Raw genomic sequence first — 15,422 nt, 5'->3', positions numbered from 1 at the left:
TTTTCATGCCATGTCATCATGTTCACTCCATGCATTTCCCTCACACGTTTGCTGGAACTCCCGGCTGCCGTCGGCGCAGCTGGAATACCAGGTCGCCTTAGTACTTCAGGCTCAAGATATACCGAGAACATCAGGCGCGATTTTCAATGTAATGATTATGTCTCCCTCTACTATTACCGATAATTTTGGACGGCGTACAGCTCCAATCCCAAACGTAGCATGGATAGGGGAGGAGAGTTGAGAGGTTTCTGAAGGCAGTCGAACAATGAGCACGGTGACATCACTGCCTCGTCACCGTCACTGCCAGTCGTGTCGCTTAATTGTCCCGGAAACATTCAGCTCCCCTATCCGACACAAACCGTGATCGGCGTATTTTTAGGAATTTCTTCCTCATAAATTATTTAATTATTACAGATACCTCAGGGGCCCTTGGGTGAGGGCTTCACATGAGGGGCACTCCTTGACAGTGTGCGAGCCAAGTCCCGACCGCGATTCCCCTAACTTGGCACCCTTGACTCTCACTTAAAAGACCACCGGTTATCTGCTGTACGCGTTGCATGTTTTGTCAAAACTTATTTCTACACCTCATTGCCAGCTAGAATGCCCTGAATACTCGTTTATTTTTTTAATTTTCTAATACGTCCGTGTTTTTTTCCTTTGCCTTCCGCCTACCGTTTTCTTTTCATCACGCTGTGCTGCCCTTACTCTTTAGAGAGAGAGAGAGAGACTACATGCATGCATAAAATATTTAAAAATCTGAATATCGTGAATTTGTCTATATGAAGCACAAGAAAATATCAGTCATAAAAGTGAGACGTAAGAATAGCCCGGAGTATAAAGGCATCGCTCTCTGTAGCAAATGATACGGGTATGTTTTTAACTTTTCAATTAGAGTCAGTACGAATGATTTATTAGATGCTCTAGAGCAACCTTGAATTTCACGAAACTTCATGACATGAGTCAAAAAGTGTGATCCATGAACAGCAGGAGTTAAATAAGTCTGTCTGATTAGTAAAATCAAATTATCCGTAATTGGTAAAAAGAGACAACGGCTGCGCAATGTTAAATCTGAAATTCAGGCAGTTGAGGCCAAGAATGGATTAAGTCGTTCTGGCTCTGCGGCATGTGGTAATATATGATTAGGGATATGAAGCATTAAGCGAGATTACGTATTGATCGAAACATGGCAGCCAAGTAAGACTGGCGCTGGCTCCATATTATTGGATGCGTATTCGAATCTACTGGGAACAAAAACTTCGCACGGCAATTTTAGAATTACCTTCGAGTTGCCCAGCATTTCTGTACTGTTTTTGAGAATATTCCTTCCAACTAGCACTTTAGTTCCCAGTAATTTGGATAGCATGGCAAAATGGACTCACTGCCAATATTTGTCACAACTCCATCTGTGCTGAGAGATGCATCTCAGTTAGGAGCCAGAGACTTGGCGAGGTCTTCTGTGACCGCACTAGTGCTTAACTCGTTGCATCTAAAATAGCAGCAATTTTGCTGTGCTTGGTTAGTATTTTTTTTTACTTGCAGAGTGTGCTTAAGGCTACCATGAAGATACAACAACTAACATGAAGGTAGAACAGCTGTATCTTACCGGTACTCACCTACGGGGCCTAAACGTGGAGGCTAACAAAAAGGGTTCAGCTTAAGTTAAGGACAACGCAGCGAGCCATGGAAACAAAAATGATAGGTGTAACGTTAAGAGATCGGAAGCGGGCAGAGTGGGTGAGGGAACAAACGCGGGTTAATGACATCCTAGTCGAAATCAAGGAGAAGAAATGGACTTGGGCAGGGCATGTACTGCGAACGCAAGGCAACCGCTGTTCCTTAAATGTAACGGAGTGGATTCCAAGAGAAAGTAAGCGTAGCAGGGGGCGGCAGAAGGTTAGGTTGGCTGAGGAGATTAAGAAGTTTGCAGGCAAAGGGTGGATGCAGCTGGCAAAGGACAGGGTTAATTGGAGAGACATGGGAGAGGTCTTTGCCCTGCAGTGGGTGTAGTCGGGCTGATGATGATGAAGACTAAACGGTTGCAGGAGCAACCTGTTTCGTGCAGCTACTAGTGGTGGAAATAAGAACAGGAAAGGCGGCACTGAGCCCTGCAGAACTTGCGCGCTAATTACACCCACACCTCGCACTCACCGGCGGTGTCGGGTAGGTTGACGTTTCGGCGAACCTTGAAGCTGGCACTCTTGGCCCTCTCCGGGGTTTGTGTAGGTGAAGACGTGTACAGCTCTGCGAATGATCGCTCTGAGTAAGATCGCGATGCACTTCACAAAGGGCTACGACAAGGGCATTTCTTTTCGTATCTCTTACTGGCTGTAATTTAAAACTGTTGCTCGGGTACTGGCTTTAGGAAACAACAATGAATTCTTTAACCTCGATGGCAGGTAATGTGAGGCTGTGGGTAGTTTTAAAGAACGTCGAGCCTTCTAGAACAGTTCGTAATTTTTATGTGTGCAGTATAGCTATTTTGGTGACTTTAGGTAAATTAAAATTTTTGTCTAATGTCCTTGTTCCCGTCGTTACATGAACTGATTAGCTGCTAATAGAATTGTACTGATATTAGAACGGGAGGTCTCGCCTACGGTCCTGTACCATGGAACCTCTTGCTGTGTATTTCTTTTGTAATTTGTTCTAAACTGTAAATGAACATTCAACTCCAACTTCAACTGACCGCCAAGGGTCGCCCTGTGTGAAACTAAGAGTTCAACCCAGCGGTTTGGCCAAAATAATTTTTCTTCGATTTTCTTTGAGTGACGCAACGCTTTAGATTAGCCAAATAGAGGCTCAGCACGCCACAGAAGGGCTCCACTGTCGGCCGGCACCACAGGAGAAGAGCGTCAGACACAAGACTGAGTCTACACCTGAGCGTCTAGTTATCCCAGCTTCCACGCTGAGCTGCTTTCCCTACCGTAAAACAAGAAAAAATACAGCGCGAACAGAGACGACGGACGAAGAAGAGGTGCACAACACAAGCGCTTCTTCTTCTTCTTCTTCACCACAAGCGCTTGTGTTGTGCACCTCTTCTTCGTCCGTCGTCTTTGTTCGCGCTGTATTTTTCCTTAAAAATGTACGTAACCCAACTAGCCCAACTTTCCATCCTATTACGTAAAACAAGGTCGAACGTGGTGCTCTACAGTTTATCGTTGTCTTCAAAGAACATGACACAAACCTCACATGATCTCTTGATCTTCTATACTTCGTTTATTGACTTTGCCCGGCCACCTTTACATTGCCTTACTTCCCTGTTTATTGGGCTTCCACTGATCAATGCTCTAGAGAAATTTGTTTGTCCAAGTCCACGCGGATAAATGTGTCCCGTTGTTAGAGGTCACACTGGACCCAAGGCGTACCAGGCAGGCTGTCCTGGGCGAGGAGTTGCCGGTTGCGTCCCCCTCCCGTGGACACTGAGTAGACTGACGGCGCAGAGGACTTCCGCTCCACGGGGTTGCCCTGCCATGCGTCGTCCGGATGCAGCACTGTGACACCAGTAGAGAAACGAACAACAGCCCAGTCAAGAAATGCTTTTTCAAAGATTCGCATATTTCAGTAAAAGCTCTTTTCATGGCAGGGCCGTCAGTGTGCCAGCAAAACGCCCATGTGAACTAGCGTGACATTTTCTGGATTAAGCTTTAATCTCTTAATTTGGGTTCTTAGAACTAAGATCCCGAAATCTGGCTTGCTTTATTATTGTTCAATTCAACGTTTATTCTATATCGTGTTTAACATTTACGCGCTTCAATACAGCCTTATCTGCCGTGTGCGATGTTTCGTTCTTATTTTTTTTTTCAATTTTCTTGTCTCTTTTAACCAAGCTGCTGTATGTAGTTCTCCTTCCTACTCATGAAAATCACTTTAAATATAATTATAAAGTGCGCTCTTAAAGTTAAGCTTTGTAATGCAATACGTCTGTGCATTTTACATGTCCAAGCTATAAAAAGATATCGACAGAATAGATGTTACACCAGATTTAAATTATATCAATTAATATGACATTTATTAAACGCCCTTGTCTTCACTACTTCCCATTATGTTTCCCGCCGTAATCTTCACAAGCTCCCTATCGTGAGTAATTATAATTAAACAAGCCCCATTCGTTCATCCCTACTAACCATTGCTTAATCTACTAAGGGTTGCGTCGCTCAGAGAAAATTCTAGAAAAATTCTCTTCGCCATTCGTAATTACACTGGAAGGGTTAACTGGAGAGATATGGGAGAGGCCTTTGTCCTCCAGTGGGCGTATAGTCAGGCTACTGCTGCCGATGATGATCACAACAACCCGCATTAGCTTTCCCTTAAGCTTTCTAGAATGGGGTCCTAATCATCGTGATTGGCGTTAACAGTGTTCCTTAAACATTCGTGGCTGAGAGCTACATATCCGGGTGAACTGCAGAAGTGGCAGGTTAAGCTTACCAGAGTATTGGAACTATTTCGATCGTATCTATGATTAACGCCCATGTGTTCTTATCAGAAGATGCATTGTGCTCGCAAGAGGTTGTGGCAGTTAGCTGTTGGTGGAAGTAAGAAAGCATTTCTTTCTCATTCATGACCATGATCCCTTCCGTTCCTCGTTATATATGTAACTAGAAGCAGGCTATGTGCAAACACACTGTCGCAAGGGGGCTCTTTACCTGCCATGTAGTAAACTTTCTCTCCGCCTCCAAAGTTTATACGTAATCTGCGTGAGGTATTAAACAAGACACTTTCCATCTCTGGTCTCTCTTCACGACGAAAATGCATCGTGGACGAATTGACCTGCACCGGCAGAGACGCTTACGCATAGAGTCCATAGACGAACTCCTGATGAGGTCATCTGGCGGCAGTTCCTGGGATCGGCTGCGGCTGCTGCCGGCTCCCCTCGATAGAGGGAGCCACTCGGGCATGTCTCTGAGCGGTGAGCGGCCCAGCGGGAGTTGCACTTCGCCCAAGAAGGCGTTCGAGCCGACTGGCCGGTGGTCCCAGACGGTCAGGTCCAGGAACAGGCCGTCCAGGGACTCGAGCGCGCGGAACACGAACGTCTTGTTCCACTCGGGGTTGGCCACAGGCTCCGAGATGGGCGTCTTCATGGCGGGCCCGCGCAGACCCGAGCCGGGATCGTGCAGCCGCAGCTTGACGTAGGAGCGCCGAGGGGGCAGACCTCGGGCACCCAGCACCGTCACCTCGAGGTCGGTACCGTCGTACCTGCGTCGGATGGGAACAATTACGCTATCGTTGCAAAGAAGAGCATTAAACGGTGAATTGGTTTCACTGGAATTATGTTCACACAGCGCACAAATAGCTGTCGTTTAACTCTTCTAAACCTAATTAGAGCGAAGGCATTGGCAATTTAGCAGCTTCTGCCAGTGCCTTCCTCTGTCGGCTTTCCTTGGCTTGCAACCGCCACTTAGCGAGTCGTTGCTCATGTTCTTCCTCTGTTTCGGCTGCTTCTTTGGCGCGACTAGCTTCTCGCTTTCCCTTCAACACAGCAGCCCGTCGAGCCACATCTGCAGGGTGCTACGATTCAGCCTGCTGTGTATAGCACACGGTTCTCGCAGGCGTTACGACCGCACTGCCTGCCGCGCTCTCCTCCATGCGTGAGCCGCTGCTTCGTCTACTTGTTATTCGAACGGCGAGTCACGTGGTTAGTCATGTGACCACAGCTGGCGATGCGGGGCTCAGCGCGGCGCGCATCACGTGGGATGGCGTCCGGCCTCACCTCCGGCGCTCCCCCGGTTGAGGGTCGAGCGGCGGCAGTCGATGACCTTGGCGAAATGCGGCATAGTGGAGCTTTCGCTCCAAGAAGACAGTGAACGAAGTAAAAGGCTGCGCAACGAAGCAGTCGTGGCCTCTATGCTCTTATTTTATTCGTTGTCTTTTTCCGCTTACCACTACACCCACTTTTCTTTACCAATCCAAGGAAACCACGCCAGTGCCCACGTACAGTAATAAAAGTGTCTGCTATCTAGAGGCGCGAAATATTCTTTAATAATAATTGGTTTTTGGGGGAAAGGAAATGGCGCAGTATCTGTCTCATATATCGTTGGACACCTGAACCGCGCCGTAAGGGAAGGGATAAAGGAGGGAGTAAAGAAGAAAGGAAGAATAGGTGCCGTAGTGGAGGGCTCCGGAATAATTTCGACCACCTGGGGATCTTTAACGTGCACTGACATCGCACAGCACACGGGCGCCTTGGCGTTTTTCCTCCATAAAAAGAGACGCTCCTGGTTCTGTGTTTACACTATGGTGTACAAGAACCTGTCAACATTTTCCAAATCCATGATCGAAAGAAATATTCTTTCGATCATGGATTTGGAAAATGTTGACAGGTTCTTGTACACCATAGTGTAAACACAGAACCAGGAGCGTCTCGATAATCTGATTTCCGACTAACTCGGTCACTGACCGCCCTTTTACCGCACGTAACAACGATATCTAAACATTCTTTTCGAAACAATGAATATTCCAGCAGATAATTACCTTCGCAGGAAAGACATCAGTGCATCACCTTGGGTCGAGGTGAGCCCAGTGTAGTGCTGACAGCCGTATAGAATTCTTCTACAAAGTGTCTTGTTACTAGAGGCGAGACACTCCGTAGTTTAGAAACCAACCGAAAGATAAGCACAGGTACACGTTAAATTAAAAAAAAAATTCGTCCTCCTTGGAACTGATAGCTATTTGATAGATCTAAAGGGTAGCTAAAAAGAGATAGCTTGGTGGTGTGTTACGTGATATTACGCGTAAATCTAGAAGGCGCGTTCGTACCAGAGGCGGACGCCGAGCTCTCCCTGGACGTGCGCCTTGTTGCAGATCTCGTCGGGCGTCTTGGGCAGCTTGCGTCGCGTGGCCGACCCTTCGCCGCCGCCGATGGAGCACGTGGACGACTTGCGCGACGGGATGTTGCCCGTGGACGCACGCAGCTCCCGGTTGCTCCTGCGGATGACGCCACGGCAGATTTGTGTATTGATCTACAAACTGTAATGACCCAAAGAAGATATTAGACGGGGAGACCCAACATAGAGCCAGGCACATAAGTGCTAATGAGATAACACAGGAAAAAAAAAAAGCTCGCACGCTATAAATGCGGACTATACCTGAAATGCAGTAGGCATCTTCTTGTAGCACTCCTGTTTTAAATGCACGGGCACTGCTCCTCTATACGTGTTGAGCAGTATTGCACTGCTGCTTGTACCATGTGACCTGGATTAGTGAGGTGGACTCCTTCTGAAGCGCATGTATCACAGAGCTAGATGTGCAGTGTACGTTGCCCTGTTTCACGACGTTCGGCATCCGCGAAGGTGCACCTGAGCATAGGTGCCGGCCGATCTTTGCACAGGTGAGCTATGCACTAGTGCGGACGGCCGGGCAACCAAAAGCGCACACAGGAGATCGGGCCTGAGAAAGTAAAAATGTGACCGTATAGGGCATTTCAAGCGGTAAAAGGTGTGCAGGATAAAAGAAAATCACTGTAGGGTTACCACTGAGTAACACGAGATTCAGTGACAGCTGCTGGCGGCGGTGAATATATAATTGTTTATTCGTTATTATTGGTCATCTCCGGTAGGGTGACCGTGACGCCGCTATGGCAGCTACTATTGTACAGCTGTCGCTGTTCAATAATAAGAAAAAGATTAAAAAAATGGTGGTGGTTTAGCTCTGGTTAAACCTGGAGTGACGCGAGAGCTACATCTGGCCGAGTGGAACTCGCTCTTTTGAATTGCAAAGTCAGCCTTTCGCCGCTCCGTTTCGCTGGGCGTTTCTTCTTCGTTTTCGTCCCACTTAACACGGCGCATGCGCACAGCTGTTGCAGCTCGGTTTCGCCGGCGCGCCAGCCACCAGCAGCAGCAGCTGCTCCGCACCCCGTGGCTGGTCCCGTGACCAACCACGTCACGAACCACGTGATCAGTCACGGCGCCGCGCCGCCAGCAGCTGCTCCGCACCACGTGACAGCGCGGCGGCGCAGGCACAGGGGGGTGGCACCGCCACGCCGAAGGCTCGATGTGCTACCGTAATGTAACTATCCCTACAAAATTAAAAGCTACACTTGTAGCCACCAAGAAATAAGAAAAAGCAAAACAGCTAGGTTGGGGTACATGAAGCAGAACTGAGGAGGTAATGATCCGGAGAAAATATTTCTCAGTGAGAAGTAACTTTACAACAAGTGACTTCATTCTGCAAGCGATCGGATTTCTTCTTTAGCAGGTATTGCGATAGAACGCATCAAGCCGTGCGCACTGCTGTGCACGAGGCAAGGATCACACAACCGCTCGTTAACATGGTAAGTAAACAAAAAAGACATGTAACCAATTCGCCACATGGCGTATCTCGTTGCACAACCACTGTCATAAGTCGCGTTTAAGACGAACAAAAAAATAATTCATATATAAAAGCTCGCCTGGGAAATGAGTCTCGCCGGAGTTTTATAGCATGAAATACGTTATGTGATCACATTTTTTCTGTCTCGGGACCGATCTGCCGCTGTCCGGCCTCTCATGTCCGCTTATTTTAGAGCGCTAGCTACTTCACTAGCAAAACTCAAGAACCCGGGGTATGTGAGGGCATAATCATAAGAAGCAGCGCGAATAGACAAGGATGAACACAAGACAACAGGACAACAGGAGGCTTCAACCTGTGTCGTTTGATTTTTGACATCTGTCCTTGAGCTTTAACTTTAACGTTGATCTTGCATGCGGTTACCTCTGAGGTGGTGTTGCGTGAAGTGATTTCGCGCATCTTACACGGCTTTTTGCCAGTCCGACCGCACAGGCGAACAACGGCGCATCTGTGCAAAAGTCCATCTGCGCATGCTCGGCACATTTGCGCCTCCTGTGCAGAGATGCATTTGTGCGGCCACCGACCATCGTGACACGGGGTCAACAATCCTCATAAGGCTAGTTCTGTAGTATTACGTAGACTTCAGCGGGACTTCGGAGTCCTATCCGTTACAGGTATAAGTTCAGGTGCAGGAAAGAGAAGCACACATGTATTTGCAACCATGGATGAACACTTATGAAATCTGCACAAACCCCGCGGTGCAGCCTGCGCAACTTCATATGCTATTTCATATATCTTCGTTCCATTACCAATTCGTAAATCAATGCTTAGCCATAAGGTAGCCATAACATGCGGGAGTACTGAAGCTTTACGGTAGAAGAAAGTAGACGCGCAGAAAGGAGCGACGGAGGGAGGAAACAAAAAACGTTCTCCCGTGGTTGCGTGGCGCATTGTGCAATGCCGCACTCGGCCGAATTTATGACCCCGCGTTTCTAAGCTTCCACTAACTGGGCAGTGCACAGAAGTGCAACGCTGCATGGATCGAGCGAAGCTTTCGAGACAGCATAAAGAAGGAGACGGCCGAGGGTAAATCAGGCCCGGCGCAGCTTCGAAGAAGCAATAAAATGTTTAACTGCCGGCGCACTTACAGCCAACTCGAACGTGGCCGCATCTTTTACGGGCGCGAAAGGAGAGGCGCGGTAGCGCACCAGGCGCACTTAATTTATGTTCCTAGCTTGTCCGGTTCCTGCTATAGTATAGGAGTGCTCAGCCTGCTGAACACGTCTTACCGTTGTTGCAATAGCGTTATGCTAACCGAACAGCCGCAGCCGAGCTTTGCTGGCGGCGACATCCCGCGCAGTTTTCGATAAGAAATATCGATGAACTGTTACGCAAGCTAGGGCTTTTTGAAAAGATTAGGTGGGGGGGGGGGGGGAGGGAGGGGGGGGGGGGTCGAAGGTTGGACGGTTAGAGTAAGGGTCTTTGAGCGTTGAGCGGGGAGATGAGCGCCTGAGATCAACACTACAATGAACTGTTCGGCTCTTATGGTGTCTTAGTCAGTCATACATACTCAACAAATGTGGGCAAAACATTTTTGAGCGAGAAACCTTTTATGAACGAATTTTTTCTTCATATATCGTAAGATTTCACAACAACAATCAATATATCCTCAGATCACCCGACGGCATTCTTGTATTTTTTTTCTATTGACGTCTTTTCTATCGTCAAAAGCGTTCCCCATTGGTTTTCTATGCCAGTCTTAACTGTTCGATGTCATCGATGGAAACGCTTTAAAAGAAATATTTTGATACATATAAGAAGAATAGACTATTACTTTCAATATTTTTATAACAGTGTCCTACAGTTTTCCAATTTTCAAAATTTTTTCCCGAGAATGTTGGACATGCGGCTGGCGAAGTAGCCATTAAATTCAGTCATTGCGCTTAGTAATTCTGGTTTAGCTACTTATTCGCTGCGGCACTGGTAATACGTGTCTGTAAGCTGTCGCCCCCAATTTTCCCATCCTACGGTCACACCCGTTTTTTTTTTTCCAGAAACGTTAAAGCACGATGTTTGCGAAATTTCTCATTAGCCCAATGTTCCGAAGTTCATCACAATGGTTGCTACGAATCGTGGAGGTCCAGATGTCAACCCGTCATTTGAAAAAAAAATAAAAGAAAGCATGCAGGCGTGCCCAAGAGTTAAGCGTCACCGCGCATAGATGATTCCACGGTTCGTAGATGGCGCCCCAATCTGGTAGCCTCCGAAGACGTTTTAAAAGCAGGTTACACCGACAAGCCGAGTTGCGACAACGATCGTTGGTACTACAACTTTCCATACAACGATTTTCATAATGTCTTGTTTTCCTTATGGCTCACATAGAAGCCATATGTAATGTACGTAGTCTGTATAGATCATGCGGAAAACACATAAGAATAAACCAAAATACATACACACTCCGTATGATGTCTTGCACCTTGTATAGAAATCACGTGAAGCTGTACTTTAAGGGATGTGTCGAAGCATACGAATTTCCGTATACATTTCATGTCATACGGACTCTGTATTCCCCTAATCCCCTATGCGTGGCTTATATGAAGAGTTTCGGTAGGGAGGTAAAAGGGAAACCGGAAGTAACAGGCAGCTCACATCTTCCTGCCGGTCTCGACGACCAGCTCGACGCTGTGCGGCGACTTGTCGAGCACGGCGCACACCTCTTCGTAGGAGCGGTCCACGAGTGACGTGCCGTTCCACTCGAGGATGACGTCACCCTGCTGAAGGCCGGCCAGGTCTGCCGACGACCCGGCCAGCACCCAGGCCACGGCGGCGTACAGGTGGCCGTCGGGGGCCTTCTTGCCGCCCATCACACGCATACCGAATCCGCGCGCTGCGACACGGGCGGGAAACAGAGGAACCACTTGTGAGACACCGTACAACTACTGCGACTACGACAGCTCAGACCACGTGGGACTGAGCACCTTTTATAAGAACGCCTTCTTCGAGACTAACCGATGTAAAGTTTCCAGGGACGTATCCAAGGGGTGCCTGAGAGGGCCCAGACCCCCATAGCAGTGGTCTTGTTAGGCATGGGCCCTGTCACCCGCCGCTCCCCCTACGGTCATCGCCCTATACAGCTGCTTCGGGCCCTTCCCAGAAAAAAAAATTCTGGCTACGTGCCTGAAAGTTGTCATCACTATGGATAGATTACAGTCTCATTGACCACCTGGTTTGATCCCCAGGGCCAACGGGTACCCACCGCTTTTTCAATAAGTGCAAGGTTTCCTTTGGCCTGGCGGTCGGATTCTGTGGGGTGAAGTTCTTAGGAAAATGAGCCTTTACTGCCAACTCGTGCCTACCAAAAACAAGCTCGCCTTGTAAATATTTGGCCAAGCTGCTCTCGCGCAATTCACATCAGATCATGGTCATCATAAACATGGGAGGGAGGTCTCTTACATTTGCTCACGATAGTACGCTTCCCCACCACCTCTTTACATCACATCATGCCGCTGGCCACGTGCACTCACTGCGCGCCCCGGTGTCGGCGGGGTCCCTCTGCAGCAGCACCCTCTTGCGCAGCGGCGTCGGCGGCGGGCCCTGAGAGTCGACGTCATCGATGACTATCTTGATGTTGTCCCCTTCGGGGGCCGAGGCCCTCCTCTCGGGTTTGCCCAGCTCCTCGCGCGGCAGGTCCAGCGAGTGAGTGCTGCCCGTGCCGTGGGGGGCGCCCGGAAAGAGGCACAGCTGCGCATGCGAGCGCACAACACGACACGTCACACGGTGACCTCATGATTTCCGAATGGTCGCGTCTTCATCACAGCCGCATCAGTGCCCGACCACTAGAGCGGTGAGGACAATGCTGAAATCTCCGCTAACTCTTACTAATCAGCAGTCGGTGCAAAACATCTCCCAGCCGGTACTGAGAGGCGAATGAAGAAAGTCCTCACACAGCACTGACAGAGCTTTTCAGCAAGGCGCACGGCATTTGATCTCGTGATTTCTTCGCGCGCACCTGAGCTGATTGCAATTTTTTTTCGCTATTGCTTTCGCTGCGACCTTGCTGAGCGTGTATGTAGTGTCTCTCCGTTTAAAGCAGTGAAAATTAACGAGACTGTACAACTCGTTCATCTTTGGTTACAGGCGCGAAAACAGACACAAAGTAGTAAGACAGCACGGAGCGCCTCCTGTCTTACTACCTTGCGTTGTGTCTGTTTTCGCGCCTGTAACCAAAGATCTACAGTTACCAATTTGCCCAGCAAGACGTTCTTTTAAACTTGTTCACATATAGCATGTTCTGGAAATATCATTGAGCGACTGTTGTGCTCGATACGATTCGACTTCGGCGTTCGAACCGATTCGACAGTGGGCGGCGTACCTGGTTCTCCGGTATGGGCATGCGCGGCAGGGCGCTGCCCGTCGAGCACCGGCGCACTTCCTCGTAGAGGCCCACCGACGGGGGCGGCAGCCCGATGGCGTCCACCGTCACGCTCGGGATGCTGCGGCGCTCGTCCGGCGAGCTCTCGGGAGCCCCGCGGCCGCCGCTTAGGTCGCTCACGTCCGAGCTCTCCGAGCTATAGCGCGTCAGCACGCCCAGCCGACCACCGCCGCGCTGAGCGGAGTGCGATGGCGCACAGCCGCCGTCTGCCTCGAGACTGTCCAGAGCAGACGATGAGGAGGTGTTGCTGCGCCACTCGTTGCCCTCGGAGTCTTCCTCCTGCCGGAGAACAAGCGGCGATCTCGGTTTCTCAAGTCGACCCGATGCGACGCACCAGGTCTCGAGTCGAATCGAAACTGACGATGCGGTAAGGCGATAGACTATGTGCAGGATGCCAATCATTGAGGACAGATACACCCTAAAATTTTGTGTCGACATGGAAGCAACACTTCAGAGAGGCACTCTCGGTCGCTGAAGTCGACTCGGCGCGGCATGCCGAGTCTTTTAGCTGTATCAACACATTGAAGCTCCTCCAAGACGCTGCATAGCATCCGGATCGCCAATCAATGAAGAGAAAATCGGCATAGCATTTATTGCAATAATGCTGCGTGCTGAGTAACCCCTAGCTGCAGCACCTCAAGCATCAGCGATTAGTGGCAGACCTGTGCCTGCATCACTGCTGCTTACGCAGGGAGAGTGCAATGCATTTTCTGCTTCCTGAAAATTTTTTCTTTAAAATGTGGTTGGACTTCGAAGCAGATGCTTGCAACTAGTATGCGACAAAAGCCGTGGCCTATAGAGATGTTCAGAAAAGAGTTTAGATTAGATAATCCGCTCACAGGATAAGGTGGCCGCGGCTGGCGCGGTATACGGCTAATATATTTGAATGGGGGAGGCATTTGTCCCGAAGCGTAGTTAATCTCAAGGAAGACAGTGACGATGACGATGGTGCGAGTGAAGCGCAATATAGTCGCAGTGAAAGCGAGTGCTCACGTCTGCAGTCGCAGCGCGCCCCTTGTGCCTCTGGAGCCGGGACTTTCGGCGCAGTCTCCCCGCCCGGGGCAGGTAGTCGTCCTCGAGGGAGCTGTCGGACGAGGCCCCGCCCCGTTCCCGCTCGGGCCCCGGTCCGGGCTTCTGGTAGCTGTGTCGGCGCTCGGGAGACGAGGAGCGCAGGCCATTGCGTTGCCACTCGGTCTGGCCCGCGTACGAGCCGCGCTTGACGATGGTGCGGGCGCTGGGCGGAGCCAGGCAGCCGCCATCAACCTGCACGAGAAGGGTTCGACGCCGTGGATGGAAGGAATGAACAACGAAGTGGAAGTGACGTCATCGTGACCTTTATCATCGCATGCAGGCCTCCGCAATCTCTATAACAACATTAAGAGGGTTTCAAATTGGGCTAGTTAGCATGGTCAAACATAATTGCGCTTTTAGACTGACGTGGGAGAACACAGGGACCATGCTAACTACCAACCAGCCCAATTTGAACTAGCCCAGTTTGACCATGCTAACTACCAATTCGCCCAATTTGAAACCCTCATAGTGTTCATTTCGTGTACATAGGGCCTCAACATACCACCAGTGTCTCCGCTAACAAGGATACGTTTTTTCATCGAACTTATCGCCGAAGCAAGATCCCGTAAAAAAAAATTGTGCACAAGTGTTTGTGTCGTCCCTCTGTTCTCTCACGTCAGTCTAAAAGCGCAATTATGTTTGACCAATCTATAACAACAGCCCTCTCACTTCAGCCCAACTGAACCTTTCTCGCCTGCAGCCTGCCCTAATTACTCCTAAACTTATGCCAACCTGGAGCATATTGTCCCTAAGGGCTCAGTAGACCCCCTCTCCCACCCGGAGTACCTGGCTGGCGCCGGAAAAGCTGGATGACCAACGCGTCCTGCTACTCTGTGTCCAGCCTCTCATAAGCACTTAATCTGTCTCTCGGAAATAAAGTTATTTTCTATGCTACTTCTCTCAGCCAGCTGGCCCAAAGAAGATCTACCTGCAGGCTGTTTAGAAATTCCGCTTTTTCGCTATTTCAAGGCGTTCCATTTCTTTTTGAAATATTGCTCATGAGCGATTCATGAATGAAACGACATGCATGATCCCCAGCTGCTCAATGCCACAACATTGTTGTGTGGAGCCTAGGAGTAATTCGGGTAGCTCGGCTTCTTTCGGAGGGGCGTCGCGCCAGGTGCAGCCAAGTGGAGAGAGGGTGTGACGATGGAGAGAGAGAAACGCGGTTGCGTGCACATTCATGTGCCAGAAAGAAGAGGCGAAGAATGAACAGATGCTTTCGCACGTCTACTGGGTTTAACTATGTTGAAATACTACTGCAATTTTTCTCTAAGTTCCACGCTATTTACACACTCTATTCGATTGCACTACTACAAATTGTGCGAACAGATGACGATAGGTCTATAGAGCTGTTTTGACCTCATCAAGCCAAGCTCGCAATGCCTCGAATATATTAACAAAGCATAATGAGCAATGTAAATTATGCCCGTTCTTAGCTGAATACTCGACGCGTTACTTAAGGTCAAAACTGTTCTGTGTGATAATAAATTTAATATGTTATCAGAGCAGTTCGCTTTAAGACGTGGTTTATCTACCCACGTTGTTTTAGCAGGACTTTTTTACAAAGCCAGATCAAGAATCGACACAGGGGAATATGTCGGAGCTGTCTTTATTGGATTTAAAAACGTGCTTGACACCACAATTCACAGCAAAATTT

General features: G+C 49.1%; 1 protein-coding gene across 1 annotated transcript in view; it reads right to left on the bottom strand.

Moving 5' to 3' along the window:
- Positions 1 to 15,422, bottom strand: part of LOC144106287 (uncharacterized) — a 150,468-nt gene that overhangs the window by 9,291 nt on the left and 125,755 nt on the right. The window contains exons 6-13 of the mRNA XM_077639056.1: positions 13,685 to 13,954; positions 12,632 to 12,970; positions 11,784 to 12,000; positions 10,909 to 11,146; positions 6,751 to 6,918; positions 4,787 to 5,190; positions 3,363 to 3,488; positions 2,149 to 2,241 (exon numbers count right to left, since the gene is read on the bottom strand). Coding sequence (XP_077495182.1) covers positions 2,149 to 2,241; positions 3,363 to 3,488; positions 4,787 to 5,190; positions 6,751 to 6,918; positions 10,909 to 11,146; positions 11,784 to 12,000; positions 12,632 to 12,970; positions 13,685 to 13,954 — 1,855 coding nt within the window. The remainder of the gene's footprint in view (positions 1 to 2,148; positions 2,242 to 3,362; positions 3,489 to 4,786; positions 5,191 to 6,750; positions 6,919 to 10,908; positions 11,147 to 11,783; positions 12,001 to 12,631; positions 12,971 to 13,684; positions 13,955 to 15,422) is intronic.

This window comes from Amblyomma americanum, chromosome 10 (genome assembly GCF_052857255.1).
Source record: "Amblyomma americanum isolate KBUSLIRL-KWMA chromosome 10, ASM5285725v1, whole genome shotgun sequence".
NCBI classification, from domain to species: Eukaryota; Metazoa; Arthropoda; class Arachnida; order Ixodida; family Ixodidae; genus Amblyomma; species Amblyomma americanum.
This window is presented reverse-complemented; position numbering and strand designations above follow the sequence as displayed.